We start from the raw sequence: 15639 nt of genomic DNA on the forward strand, positions 1-15639 counted from the left end.
GGAGAAGCTTTTAGATGTTCTTAGATGTGTACTACAGATGGTAACAATCGGGCCATACATTTAATTTCCTCTTTTTTAGCTTTAGAGAGCAGTTGTTTTTCTACCTCAATGCCAGTAACACCGTACAGTTTGGTGGAAATCTGTTCTATAAAACTGTCTTCACTTGGATGCTTTTATCTCACATATTCAGCAGGCTCTTCAAGGTCTCATATCCAGGAAAACTGAAGAAATGAAACTTGGCATAAATGAAAGCCTGATAAAATATTCATTGAGCGTTTAAGTCCATTTCACTTAGAGAGATGTAGCTGCAAACTCCTCAAAGCACACCAAGTGGTACATAAAGATTCACTGGCAAAACAAACAAACCAACCAACCCCAAACTAAAACCTGTTTTATTTGTGACTAGCTTCACTTCTAGTCTTTCAGCATTTTCCATGGAGATGTTGAAAGATCTAGTCGTCCTAGCCTTCAGATTTTACAAGTCTGACTGTGTAAGTTAAGCAAGTAATTCATTCAAGGATTTAGGGAAAACATCCCTTGCCATTTCTTTCCTCACCTGTCCTCATCTGTGAGCAATAGTACTTGGCTGCCATTGCAAAAGGAATTCAGAATTATTCTGACCACTGTAATTTCACACTGGGGTGAAACACACATGATACAGAGCAGATGGCAGTATATTTTAAGAAAAAAAAACCCACCCCAAATCAGGCTGGCAGCACTCATGCTGAAATCCACTCTCCTTTCTCCAGCACTTTTATTCCTCCTCTGTAGTAAGTCCTGAGAGCAAAAAAGCAAACTCTCCTCTGAATAACAAAGCTGAGGGAAAAGGTTAGACAATAAATGAATTTTGAAACTTTTTTTTTTTCAGTTTGCTTACATGCATTGTATTTTTCTTATTTTGGTAATTTCACGTCATGGGAGTAGTGGCAATCCCTTGATATGAAATGCTGAACAATGTAATAACTGATATGGCAGTTATTTTTAATATTAGAATAACAAAGAGAATAATGACTTAGAAACTCAAGAAACCCTTCTGCTGTCAAGTTGAGTGTTCAGTGCAGTAAGAAATGCTTCCATTGTCCCATGTCAGCAGTAGCTGTAACTCGAGCAGCAGTGAGATACAAACTCTGCTGACTGCAGGGCATGCAGAGAGGCCAGCGTGCTCCCATGGCTGGTGATGTGCAGGTGCTGTCCTCCTGCCCGAGGCAGGGACAGACACTTTGTGCCTTAGGAACAAAGCTCTGTGGGGCTGCAGAGCAGCACTCCCAAAGAGTGTACCCTGGGGTGCCTGTAGCCCCAGCTGGGACACCTGCACTCCTCTGCTGGGAGTGTTCTTGGCGTTCTGCAGGGAACTCTACAGTTTGGCTGGTTGAGAACAGATGTATTAGTTGGCTGTTTACAGTATCCCAAGTCTCATTTACAGTTCACCCAGATTTAGGTTTTCCATACAGGTGGAAGCTGAGAACTGAACACCAAATACAGACTTTTTTTATCAGTGTTTGAAGTCTGAACTGTCGCCCTGATTCTTGAGTTTTCTAAAGCCTTCTGAGTTTACATTTTATTGGGAAATTTTCCCACACAGTTTCTGTAAATAACGTGTTGTTTTGCATTTCTCCATGAGGGTGGAGAGACTTGATGTACTACTGTTTTGTTCAATGTCTTTGGAGAGGTGGCCCATTCACTCTCCAATCCACTGTCACTTTTGGAGAAGTATAAAAGTTGGAGTCAAAAAATAAACTTTCTCTTTTACCTTGCAAAGTGGCAAGTAACTCGTGTTGTGCATTCTCGTGTCCTATAGCGACACTGAACCTAAAAAATCTTTTGGAAATAAGGTCAGTTATTAAAAATTTGTTTTAATTGAAACACAAGGTTCATTATGTAAATTCCTAGAAGCAGATTTCCTTTGGCATACTGTACTGAGAGACTAAATTTTTATTTCTCTGACAGCTACATCTGAAAGTAACATGAGTTCTACATTTTTGTGGAGAGCAGTGAGTGTCTTGAGTACTGCTGTATTTCAGGTAAGGAGTCCTTACTATATTGTGCTTTTGATTTTAATCCTGCTTTTCTACTAGGTGTAGATAATTGCTGTTTTGAATTATTTTATGGCTCTTTCACTGAGGTTGCTGTATAGAATAGTCATTTAATCCCTTAAGATTAAAAGTGGCAGAACAATCCAAAAAGAGTGAAATCTCAGTTGCTGAAGGCGTTGGAGTTTTTACTGGGCCTTGGCCAGGATTTTAACGCCAGTTGCCTGCTTTTCTGAGCCTCCTTTTTTTTCCCCACTCAGAGTAGTGTTAGTTTCTTTTTAGTGGAAACGGAGATCTTAGTTTAACAGCGGAACCAGAAGATGGGTGTCCAAGAAAAGCACAGCAAAGCTGGAACTGGAAGCCCTTGGTTACCTGCCATGTGTGCTCATGCAGCTGACAGATGACACAAACAGTCTGTCACAGATTCAACCCCAGTAGAGCTTAGATGGGAAATGAGCCAAATGCAGCCTTGCCATTGTGATTCTTTTCTCTGGGAACTGTTCCCTCAGTGTTTCGCTCACCTCTGCTTTGCCATGCTCTCACTCTGGGATACTGGAGAGGTTTCACCCCCATGGACATGGCCTCAGGAAAACAGCTTCACCTCTCACATTTCTTTTCAAGGAACTGAGCTTTCCTAGAAATGTGGCTGTTCCATTGGTTATCTATGTTTGTGTCCATCCAGTGATTGCATTAAACACCTCAGGGGTGTCTGGGGTCTGTTTCATGTCTTACCCATTTTTCAGGTGGGAAATTGAATCTAATAGACTGAAAACTAACCATTACCAGAGTCAGCTTCAGGCTAAGCAGGATTCAAAGAATTAAACTAAGTTCTATAATTAGGCCAGGCCTGTGTCCGAGTTAAATGATAAACAACTCACATTAAGGGCTGCAAAATTGTTCCCGTGCAACACCATAATGGAGCAGATGCTTAGCCAGGCGGATAGCTGAGTCTCTCCCCAATACTGCTGCTTTCACTTCCAGGGAGGATTTTAAAAATCTGTTTTTTTTTAAATAGGCCCTTGAGAAAAAGAAGACTGGCTTAATATAAATCCTTCCTTACTGTCAAGGAAGAAATTGAGTGTTTGTTGCAACATACACTGAAGCTAAGAGCTATGAGACACATCCTGATTTTGCTAATTGCCAGAGTAATTATTACTAGGAAAAGTAATATCTGTCCTTTTAGTGTACATTACCAGAAATATTTCCTACTCCTTTAAGTTAGCTTTTCTAAGTAGGTGCAGTTTAGAATACAGTAGTAACTGAGCTCTCTGTGAGTGATTGACAGGAAAATTTGTCCCTTGCTTTGCTTCCAAAGGCCAGGATTTCTATATCCACACACCTGTCAGCATACACTATGCAAAAGCTAGATAGGTATAGTGTTACTAAGGAAAAAAAAAAAAAAAAAGCCCAGAGTGAAATATTTCCATCAACTCTCAGCAGAAGAAAACTTGTGTCAGCTCTTGGGGGTTAATGTCAGCTCTTAGAAACTGAGCAGTTCAGTATTTTCAGAGTCAAATACTGAAATAAGTGATTTCATGCATGGTGTGAAGCCCTACAAGTAACCTCCCCCATCCATTAAGAGTTCTCCACAAGAGCCAAGGAGAAACACCAGCCAGGAGAAGTGAAGTGGCTGAGCCCGGAGCAAGAGCTGTGCCCTGTGCTCAGGGGCACGGCTGTCAGAGCAGCCCCTGTGGATGTGAAGCAAGGGAAAAGGGATGCTGTCCCCCCGAGTCACACCACAGTGAGGATAGCGGTAGAGGAACAAAGCAGGTACTGTAGTGATTGAGTGGGCTGTCAGGGCAGTCGCTATTCCATTGTCATTCCCAGCTTGCTGCTTTTAGCCCTTTGTTCCTTCCATCCAGTCCACAGCAAGGCTGTTCTGCCATCTCACTTCTCTTCCAGGGGGAAAGCACATCCAGACCCTAAAATGAGCTGAAACACCCTGCTCCCATCTCCTGCCCTGCCAAAGGGGCAGCTCCTCTCCAGCAGCAGCTGAGCCCCTTCCAGTGGCGAAGGCACAGGGCCATTTGCCAGCTGCCACAGCAGTGCACCTTGGCCAGGACAGCCTTTTCCTGGAGTATGGATATCCAGGGATTGGGACTGTGTCAGCCAAAGGCCTGGGGGCAGGGACCCTCCCTTGAATTTTTCTAATTTCTGGCTTTGCCTCTATGTTTTCACCTGTGGTTCAGCCCTCAAAGCTTGAACACACTTATCACAAGTGTCATGCTGGAAACTTGTGATTTAACAGGCCCAGGAACTCAGGAAGGGAAACAAATATTTCAGTCCAGCCTTGGAACATGAAGTTAAGACACATTAAACTACTTCCACTTGGCACAAAAGCAGCCTGATGCCAGTGTTTAAGTCTGGCTCTTGAGATACCAGGGGGAAGAGCTGAAGATAAATGAGACATTTGCAGAAACAGAAACGGAAAACAGCCCTTAGTGCACAAGTAATGCTAGCCAGCGTGGGGTGGGGGAGGAAGCTTCTGTGCCAGTTAGCAAATTCTGGGATACTGGAACTTTTGAGAGTTTGCTCTTCCAGACCCTTCTGTTATGTGTAGTAGATATAATTTGCGCCATTTCTAATATGATATATGTGATATTGAACATTTGTTAGAGTATACATGTTTGTATTAGGATTCCCCCCCACCCTCGCAGGCGAGACCGGGTGTAGATTGGAAACTGATTTACAAGTAAGAAGGTACAGTAAGATGGGCCATGTCTGGGGAGATACAGAAACCCCAGGTGCTGATCGTTCACGTAAATGACCCGGGATGGATATCATGGAAATCCTGAGGCAGATACATGTGAATACAGCGTTCCCGAATTCCCGTAAATTTCATCAAGGGATTCAACAAACTCCAGACAGTGATTTGTTCTCCCTCATCACCAAAAAGGAAAATCTTATTAACATATAGACTCTGAATAGAAGAAAAGACTGATTGCTGAAATCTTGGCCTCAGGTGGAATTTTCCCTATAAAAACCGCTTGTGCCAGGCTGGAGGTGTGTGGGCATAGAGGAAAACCTCTGCTGAGGCTGACTCCTTGTTGCACACCCAGGGCCGACCCCGGCTTGGCTCTGTTCTTTCCTTGTGGCTGGCTAGATAGAATTTGATTGTAAAATAAATATTTTATTTTTCATATTAATTTGGCTGGACAAATTTTCATTTATAACACTTCCTTTTTAAGGCAAAAAAGCTCTGTCTCTCTCATCAAGTACACTATAAAATGAAACCTAAGATAATGACTGTAAATAGCACAAAACAGAATTGCCTGACAAAAGTAATGGAGAACAGTATTAATATGTAAGATATGTTCATTTTCTGCCCTGTGATAGAATTCTCTCTAGTTAAAGCCATTTTTGGAAAAAGAGCAAACTGGCACGGTAAGGTGCAAGCCTATTGCTGTGCAGTGCTTGTAAGTGAAGTATCAGCTTATCTGCATAAATGAATGCAATTACTGTCAATCTGCATACTGCAAATGTTACCCCATTATTTTGTGCCTGAAGAGGCACCAGTTTAATTAATAGAAGGAACAAAGACTTAGTGAATCCTCACCATCTGGACTTGTGCAGCTTAGAACCTGGCAATGCAAGTACTCACAATATTGGATGGGCCTATGAAAGACTAAATAGCGAGCAAGGAATTTTTCATGAATGAAAATAACAAAACTTCAATGAATGGAGACCTAGAAGGTGATGATCCACATCTCTTCCTCCCTTTTTCTGCACAGGACCCCCTCTAACCTCCGTGATGAGGGACTGAATAAAGTACCAGAGCTTAGGGATGGACAGTGAGGAAAGGCAGACTTCAAGTGTGTGTAGCCTGAAGTCCAAAAGCCACTAAACAAGGACAGCAGTGAGAAGAGCTGCCAGCTGGGAGCTCCACAAAGCATCCCAGCTGCCCCAGGGAAAGTGGCCTCATTAACCTCCACTGATGCTACAGCCAGGTATGAACTATAGGCAAGAAAACACCCCCGGGGGCTGTGTGTGTGTGTGTGTGGAATGAGCACTGCTGCAGGGCAGACATGGACACAGAGCACACAGATCAAAAACAGCTGAAGAGGACTGAGTTGTGTTTATGGATTTCAACAGTTTTTCATATGCATAATGGTCTTTTTTGTCATGCTGACAGCCAGCAGCACCTCCTCCAGTGCAGACCAGCATGTTGGTGAGAACAGTTTTCTGCCATGGCACTGCCACCCACTGCTCCACGGTACTATCCACAGTTAACCTGGAACACCAGTTTAGGGCTCCTTTAGTTTAGGGCTCCTTGCTCTACCACAGCATCATCCAGAACTAGCAAGACAGCGACTCTGGCTGCTCTGTTTCAAGAAGACAGTGCTTTCTTTTGCAGATCTGCAAACACCTGACGCTACATCCTGTCGGAATCTGTGGGTATTGGTGATTCTGAGATTGTAGAAAGTCTCTGTCTTTCTGCCCCGCTGCCAAAGCAGAAGCCATAATTCGTCTGTGCTGGTTTCAAGGTTGTTTATTCTGTTTATCTCTAACACGTTCTGCTGCCCTGCCGCAGCTCTGTCCTGCAGGGCAGCGTGTGGGGCTCTGCCCTCAGTGGGATGGTACAAACATTAAATACCACAAACTACCTGTGCTGGATTTACAATAACGTGCCAATATCTGTCACCTACATTGAACAGTGTGTCCCCAGCCTAAACCAATAGAAAAATGCCAACACTGCAGTGAAACATGGAGGGCATGAAGAAGGAGAAAAAGGACAAGACACACCCAATTCCTCCACTTGTCCCCTCTGAACCCCTAATCTAGAAACCTAAAATTTTACTTTTGCACCCGTGCCACACTTAATTATTACTCTTATCAAACACTCAAAGCTTGTAATTCATCCTGTAAGATTGAAAACTCCTCTCCATGGACAGAGATCACAGCCAGTGTCTCTGGGGGCTCTGTCCAGGGGGGTTCCTGACCCCTGCCAGGGTCCCAGACCTGCCAGGGCAGCCAGAGGGAAGCCCTGGATTCCCACATCATCCTCTGCTTTTCATCCCTCTCACTTGGTCCTAAGGCTTCAAGGGTGTGGTAGATAGGGACAGGCGGAGCGGAAGATCACCGGGATGTCACGGAAAGACAGACCCCTTCCCCCCTCTCTCTTCCCTGCTTATCTGTTAACCCCAGGAGTCAGAGAAGAATGTAGCCACACCTGTTCTGGTAAAATTCCACTACCCACTATCCTCCGAGACCCCCAACCCCCCTCTGACGTAGCAAAGACCCCTAAACCTATTTAAACCCACGAAATAGGATAATAAACGCTTTTCAACCGTCTGCCATATTGGTGTCTGCGTGTGTTGATTAGCCCGAGTGGCTTGGACGAGACCAGGCCGCCGTGCTGCCACCTGAACCAGGCCCCTGGTTGTCTTTCATAAAGGCAACACAAGGGAGACTGGTTTGGATTATTTTTTTAATGAACTCCTGCTCTTGTGAGAAGGAACTTTCCTTGAAGGTGATTCAAACGCAAGATCCTTGTGCACAGTTCTAATGATTGGAGAAAGGAGCTGTGGGGTGAATGTAAGAGCCATCTCAAAACAGTGCTTTTATGGTGGATTCCACCAGCTGGTACTCAGGGTGGATTTGTTACTGTGGAAAATGGTTCTGGCCCATCTGAACGTGGAAATGTGTAATTTCTCACAGGAGAGGAGCTTCTCCCCTCAGCTTTTGTGCTGCCTGTCCCAGTGAGAGCCAATGCCAGCCAGAGGAGGGGAGGATGCCCAAGGACCAGGGAGGTCATTCCTGCACATACCCACATGGTTGCAGGGGTGGGGCAAACAATGCAGAAACCTGGGAGTATGATTATTTGCTAATGCTCTTTCTGGCAGATTTCTTTTCCTGTAGCAGATCTTCACTAACCAGATGATGGATTCAGTTTCAGGTATTTGGAGACTCAATTTTTTTTACTTAATGCACAATAAAACCTTTACTATCTGCAAGGGCTTGCTGTCTCCTTTTCTGATTCTCATTCAGACAAGATCAGGACTAGGGAGAATATAAAATATTATCCAATTCCACCTACAGTTCCAATTCCTGTATTTTCTAATGGAGTTCTGATATTATTTTCTGGGAAGGGAAGAGGTGGGAAGGGGGAGAAGAACCCCTCTGCTGTCTCATACAGAACTTGGGTTTGTCAGTTCTTTCAAGGCCAGCTAACCTAGGAATGTCATCAATTTCTAAAGCCCCCACATGCACTTTCAAAAATGGAACTTGCTCCAGCTTTTAAGAAAAGCAATTCAATAACCAGCCATTTTATACCACTACTACATTTCTCTCCCTCTCGACTGAGCAACTTATCAACAAAAATCCCACTATTCTTCTAAAACTGAAGCAATTAAAGCATATAGAGTTAAATTAATAAAAAACACCATCACTGGTTGGTTGGGCTGCACTTTCAGATAACCACAATTTTAATTGCAGGGGGGCAGATGAGCAGAGTCAGTCATGAATGACCTTCCTTTCCCACAACCAGGAAGACTTTTTTTCAATTTTCTTGAAATTTTTCATAACCACTGACACCAACCATGTCTCCACTGTCTTTAAAAGGCCTGGGGTGAGAGCACAGGTCTCTTTTGACACTGGCTAGCAATTTAACTCTTTTCTATGTAGCATCCATATTATTAAAAAAAAAAAAAAAAAAAGGAACACAGTCATTTTTGGGGCATTTTCTAAGATTATTTAAGAGAGTAGCAACCTTGCAGCATCTCACCTTGATTTCACAGAACACTTCCTGCAGCGGGGACGGGCGTGGCACGGCTGCTTTGTGCCACAGAGGCAGCTGCGAGTGAGGCTGTGATTGGCTGGGGAATGCGTGCGCAGGTCAGGAGCAGGAAGCTGATTGGATGCGAGCACAGGTGGGAATGTATGAGTAGGAAGCTGATTGGACAGGAGGACATGTGGAATGTATGAGTAGGAAGCTGATTGGACGGGAGGACATGTGGGAATGTATAAGTAGGAAGCTGATTGGACGGGAGGACATGTGGGAATGCATAAGTAGGAAGCTGATTGGTCAGGAGGACATGTGGGAATGTGTAAGTAGGAAGCTGATTGGACGGGAGGACATGTGGGAATGTATAAGTAGGAAGCTGATTGGACAGGAGGACATGTGGAATGTATGAGTAGGAAGCTGATTGGACAGGAGGACATGTGGAATGTATGAGTAGGAAGCTGATTGGATGGTAGGAAGGTGTGGACAGCAGCATGGCAGCTGAGCCAGCCAATGGGTGTGCTTCTTCTGTCAAATTCTGTTACTCCTGGTTTGGTTTCAGTTACGTCAGGCTAAAATTAAAGGTATAAAAAGGGGCCGATTTCTACACTAAAGCGATCTCCTTCCGATGCTAAGGGGATCCGTGTAGCTTTGTTCCCACTGCTACAAACACACAGTTGGCTTTCTCGAGTTCTGGATGCATACAGCACAAGTTCTCACCCTCCTGCCTTGAAGCAAGGTTAGGATCTATCGTCATCTCTTTGGGATTATCAATCAAGTTAAATTTGGGGTTTTTTAGAGCTTTAAATTTTTGCACCAGACAGATTATGCACTGTTGACAGGAGTTACACAACATAAAATGTAAAGAAAACAACGTGAGTGTTCTACAGCAGGAAGCAGAAACCAAGAACCAAACTTCGTTCAAACATTTGGCTTTACTGTAACTCACACTGGTCACAGAACTGCTTGTGAATAGAAAAAGGCAAGGAAGAGAAACTGTTAATGTGCAGTGCAAGTGAAAACATGCATTGGCTTCAGAAATTGTATATTCAATTAACTGTATGTTCCAGAGGTTCAAATGTGGTGTCTCAATTACCAATTAAATTAGCCAGCACAAGTATCCTATAGAAATGAGTGTTTCAAATCTCACCTCAGCAACAAAGGCTCATTTCTGATTATTTACAAACCACATAAAATCTAAGAATAGTTTTAGTGAAACATAAATAGGGATAGGTAGGCCTACAGAGAGACAGAAACAGGTACATACAGATATTGATGGGTAAAGACAGGGCTAGACAGGCACAGGGAGAAGCAAAGGTAGAGACAGGTACAGAGAGCTTGACACAGGTAGAGGCAGCTCTAGAGCAAGGTGGGGTATAGACAGGGGCAGATAGGCTGACAGAAATGGACAGAGAGATGTGCTGACAGATCTTGTCAAGCAGAGGTAGATATTGACTATCTAGATAAAAGACATTTTTGACAGGGAGAAGTAGTGACAGGTACACAGACATTGATAGATAGAGACAGGTACAGATAGATCCTGACAGATTCTCTAAGATTTTAGCCAATTCTGTTAGATTTTGGCAGATTCTGACACTTTTTGACATAAAATCTCTTGCATTCTGGCGGGTTCTGACAGAGATATTGGCAGTGGTGGAGACAAATCTTTGACAGAGATTTTGTCAGATATTGACAAGTACAGAGAGGGAGATATATATAAAAACAGAGTGACAAGGACGGACAGGTGGAGTAAGTATAGATGGATAGACATGTATAGCTGACTAGAAATACATATAGATATATAGGTAGGGATGTGTATATACAGAGAGGTGGAGATATAGGTACATACAGACAGACAGGTTTAGACAGGGAGAGCTAAATATTGACAGGTATAGATAGGTACAGACAGATGGAGGGACACAGAGACAGGTATTGCTGGGTGTAGACAGGTACAGATACATACAGACAGATATAGATCAGGATGCACAGAGGTAGGTGAACACAGATAGCCAGGGACACATACAGGCACAGACAGAGCAACAGGTGGGGAGGGAGAGATAGAGAGAGCGAGCATTCTGAACTATGGGAATAAAGTTCCTTTGACCATAGTGCAAAGTATGTAAATGGTAGGAATGTGCCCAGTGTCGTACTTGGTTTTGGTGCTGTCTGGCAGATTTATACCTCAAAATCACAATCCTATGTACTCCAAGTAGTAACACGTCACACATGCGACTGTGAAGGCATTTTATGGATGGCTATGCTGAGGCCAAGTGCATAAAAGTTTCATAAAATCACAACATGTCTTTTCCATGGCTAATGATACTTGGCTGTAAGGGAGCTAGTAACTCTTAAAGCAAATTCAAGCAAAGTCAATAAATTCACTCAGGAATCGCATCACCTTGCTCTTCCTGTTATTTATTTCTGTTGACCTGTAGAATGTCCTGCAACATTTTTTTCTGGCCTGGAACGTCACTCCTGGACTGTTTTTATTGTGTTCAGACACACACAAGCATATTCCACATGTGTAAGCAAATGCACCTTACAGTTCTTCAAACCAACCTACTTCAGAATAACAGTGATAATGTGCTGTGAGAATTTAAAAAGGTGATTGTTATTCCTTTAAAGCCGGAAGTCTTATGCGTCACGGTCAGAGATTCTTGCTGTTAAATGGGAATTAGAAAAGAAAACAGGCTTTGGAGTGACAGTGGAACATGCTGCAAGCACAGGAAAGCCCAACTCAAATGGAACACCTCGTTTGACTAACAGAGTACTTGATGCTATTTTTCTACTTACTGCAGACATGATGAGCTCTCCACCGAGATTTTGGATTTCTGCTTTAACCTGGCTGCAGATCTTGAGCTGATGGGAGTATAGCTTGATCTGTTCTAGGTAAGCTAGTAAATCCTGTTTGCATGACTGGTCTGGGCACTGAAAAGAACAATAAATAAAGTACTTCAGTAACTGCTGATTCAAAATGATGTCTCAGGATCACGTTGAAACTTCTCTGAGGAGTATTCCAGTTGCAGACTACTGGAGCCTTGCTCCAGATACACTGCAGTTGTATCAGGCTGCAAAGTTCATTCTTCTTGGGAAGCTTTTTAAAGCTATAGTTGGAAACTCAGATGAAGCCTAAGATTCCCCATATGCACTCTGTATTTAACATTACTGAGCTTGCTTTAGCAGTATTTCTAAACACATCCTTTAGTGTATGGAGTTACTTCCAGTCCTTATATGATCTCTAAGAAAATACCTCTGCTAACAGTGATGAGGGTAATCCAAACAGATTTTGTGGGCTATGTAACCATACATGCAGAGATATGTTAACATCTATTATTATGCTTTATCTTGTAATTTGATCTATGGGTTTTTGTTGTGTTCCATCCAGGCTGTATTGAACTCAATCTGCACATCTTCTCTAACTGTGGGAACAGCAAAATTAGAATGTCTTATGGAAAAGTCACAATAAAAATTGTCAATATTTTTAACAATGCAGATTTCTATTATAGAAATAAAAATCGGATTGCTGTAACCTGATTTTTTCCCAAAATACATGGAGTACTTGGAGAGCAATGTTGCTCTGTGGGTACCAGGCCAGTGATGAAAGGCTGGGTATGAATTTGTTCTAAGGCTGATTCTCATTGCTCTGGCAGAATAAAGGGATCTTAAGGGGAATCATGAGCCCCTTGTGTGCTCCCAAGGCTGGAAAGAGTATGAGTGATAAATAAGCACGAGATCCCTGCAGGTTTGCAGACACGGTGGTGGCCCAGCTGTGGTACACACATGATAAATACAGCGCCTTCCTTTTGACAGGAAACTCTGCTCAGCTTTGCATACTGAAAAAGCAAAGATACATCCCCATCAGCTGCACACTGTCAACAATCACCTGAGGTTTTTTAAAATTGTGGTTAGTGAATTTAAATCAAAAACCCACCAGGAGCCAGAAAAAGCACCCATTCTACTTAACTCCAAAAATATTTCAGCTCCTGGCTTTGCTGAAGCAACAGTACATGTTCAAAGGGCTGGTGTGACAATGCTGTTTTTCATGGCTATGCAATAATAGCAAGTTCATGCTTTAGACTTAGCAAAAGGTAACAGTAAACAAGGTCAGAGTGTACAATTTTAAATTAATTAATATAACTTAACATCAGTCCTTATCTCATGTTCTGCTACATTCATTATTGTTTCCTGTATTTGGGCACAGTTTACAACAAAACCAGAACATTTCCTTGACATATTATCTTTCTATGTGATGGAAGATGCTCTAAAATATGGTTTTATTTCTTCCTTATTAAGCACTGCTATAAAGACTGCCCAAAGCAGTATTTATATAATAGTATCTCAGTGTTTAGAAAGCTGGAATACTGTTTATTTAATTTAATTAATTAAAAATTATACTTCAAGTAAAGTACAATACAATCCCTTAGAGCATCAGACCTCATAATACCAAGATGGTGTGTATTCCTGGAATGACATTCTTTCTTCATCATTTTTTTCTTTCCTTATTACACTTTGATTTTATCCCTCTGGCCAGAAAAACTACAGAGAAAGGTGTATAGGGTGCCAATATAGTCCCTCATCCACTTCAAACCGTGACAAGTCCAATTACAGAAGTTCAGAGACAAAAAATATTATTATAAAGTACTCTTTTATATTCCAGTGTCAGGCCAGTCACAGGTACTGTCCCCTTACACAGCACTACAGAAGGAATGTGAACCATTTTAGGAATGTACAGACGATACACGTCAAAGGTGAGGAAACTGCGCTCACGAACAGGACCTTGAGGGTCTGTGGAAGCACTTTCAGTGCCAAAAGCATTCAAAAAAGCAAGTGCAGGGCATTGGATAAGAAAATTCTCCTGAAATGTAATTATGCAACTGTACAAGGCTGTGCCATATCCGCAGCTTCACTACCTGAGAAGATACAGTGCATCCTTGTCCTGCACCAGCCACACCACGGCCCAGACAGAAGGAGGATTCTGTACTGAATTCTGGTATTCTTCCTCCATTACAAACCCCAGGGGTCATTAAAAGCGACTCCCAGGAGCACAAAAAAGGAAATGGTTTTTAATGTGGGGTTGTTAAATTTCAGAAATCTTTGTTACAGAATGGTTATATTAAATTTTTACATAAGTAAATGAAATTACTGGACAAACAAATGGGAAAGTATCAAGGACTATCTCCCATGTCAAGTGTATCAGAAATATGTTTGGTGATGTAAATTCTGGCATGGCTGCTGGAGGCTGGGAGCACCATGGAAGTCAGGCCACGCTCTCCTGAGCTGTGTCAGTATCCAGTGTTACCTCCTGGCAGCAGCAGGGACCAGCATATCCATACCTGAGCTCTGGCCACAGCGCTGCAGCAGAGGGTTGGGCTGGCCAGGGCCCCGCTCACACACAGCACTGCAGAAAATTAAACCTCATGGTTTGTAGCATGTCAGATCAGCCATCAGCAGACATTAGGAACAAATGTACTGCAGGGAGGACACTGCATTAGGAATCATCTACCTATTGCTCAGAAGCAGCTGATAGAAGCAGCACTTGCTCACCAAACAGAAGGACAATCAATAAATTCCGAGTTTCATCATCCCACAGGCAATTGATAGTTACTAGTTTACTGCTGCACATTCCTGACTGAAGAGCCCATCAGATTCTGAGAGGATTTTCCCCACACATCCTGCAGGCAGTTGCTAACAAGGGCTTTCTCTTAAGAGCAGCATCAGAAGTGACCTGCATCCCAAAGATGCAGTGGTATTTTACCTGATAGAATATCCACCAGAACATCCAAAAAAACCTGAGAAATTAAAATAATGCAGTGATTAAAACCAGACTGAAACCAGCATTCACCATCCAAGTGAAAAAACCAGAGGCACAGCAGTTGCACAGGGGGTGTGAATGAACAATCACAGGAGCTTCTGACCACAGACCATTCTGGGTTTGCTTTGTTCTCACTTCATCTGCTTGCTAAAAAAGACCAAAGCATTTCTCTAAAGAATCCATATCTGTCTTTATGGGGATCTATATTGGGAATAATCACCCACCACCTACTATAAATGTGTGCTGTGCACAGACAGGAGGAAGCTTTGCTGCTCCACCAGTGGGGTTCTGTCACCCAAAGGGATTATTTAAACAGTACTTTTCTGACCACTGTAATTAGCTCTCACAAATAGCATTCTGAATGACCCAGCCAGGGCCTGCCTGACTGGGAGCCTAATGGGAGGCTCTTAATACAGACTTCACTCTTCAGCATATTTCATCAGCCCAGGGTGAGGTACTCGCTGCCTTCATTATCTTAGGGCTTCCAGGTCACTTTAAGTAGCAAAAATCTTCTTACAGAAGGAACAAAGAACAAAAATCTTCTGACAAAAGGGAACATCTCCTGATAACAAATTTATAATGCACTTGTGATTCATTTGTATAGGTTGCTGCCAGTGCTGTAACTCTTGTTACTCTGAGCCATCCTAGAAGTGCTTGTGACTGTGGACTGAAATAGCTGAGTTCTGCTAATTGTATCACACTGTATGCCTTCCCTTCAAACACAGCAACAGGGAGGTATAAAAATCATACAAATCCTTCTTCACATAAGAGAAATGTTACAGAATTTAGTTGTTAGTAAAAGGCAACATGTGAAATACTCCACTAAAAAGTCCAAATGCTGCTCAGGAAGGCACTACTGGCACTCATGGTCTACTCTGAGTACCAAATTCCTGAAGGGCTTATTCAGTTTGGCCCAAATTCAGAGGACAGGTATTTGGTAGTGCAGAGGAATGTAAAGTTTATTTTATTTTAAGACCCCAAGAGCGCAGGGCATAGGAGACATGGCAAAATAACAGCTGAGAAAAGGAATTTGAAAATACCTTCAAGATTAAAGAAAACCACCACAATGAGAAAAG

The 15639-nt window shown here is 42.7% G+C and overlaps 1 protein-coding gene and 1 long non-coding RNA gene across 3 annotated transcripts in view; one reads left to right on the top strand and one right to left on the bottom strand.

The window, feature by feature from the left end:
• Window positions 1-3601, top strand: part of LOC115495712 (uncharacterized) — a 40221-nt gene extending 36620 nt beyond the window's left edge. Inside the window, exon 3 of the long non-coding RNA XR_012056629.1 lies at window positions 1948-3601. This is a non-coding gene — a long non-coding RNA (uncharacterized lncRNA). The remainder of the gene's footprint in view (window positions 1-1947) is intronic.
• CTNNA3 (catenin alpha 3) overlaps window positions 1-15639 on the bottom strand; it is a 419154-nt gene that overhangs the window by 4931 nt on the left and 398584 nt on the right. For both annotated transcript variants that reach the window (XM_072930782.1, XM_030275560.4), the window contains exon 17: window positions 11545-11679. In XM_072930782.1, the coding sequence (XP_072786883.1) occupies window positions 11545-11679 (135 nt within the window). The remainder of the gene's footprint in view (window positions 1-11544; window positions 11680-15639) is intronic.

This window comes from Taeniopygia guttata, chromosome 6 (assembly GCF_048771995.1).
Source record: "Taeniopygia guttata chromosome 6, bTaeGut7.mat, whole genome shotgun sequence".
NCBI lineage: Eukaryota > Metazoa > Chordata > Aves > Passeriformes > Estrildidae > Taeniopygia > Taeniopygia guttata.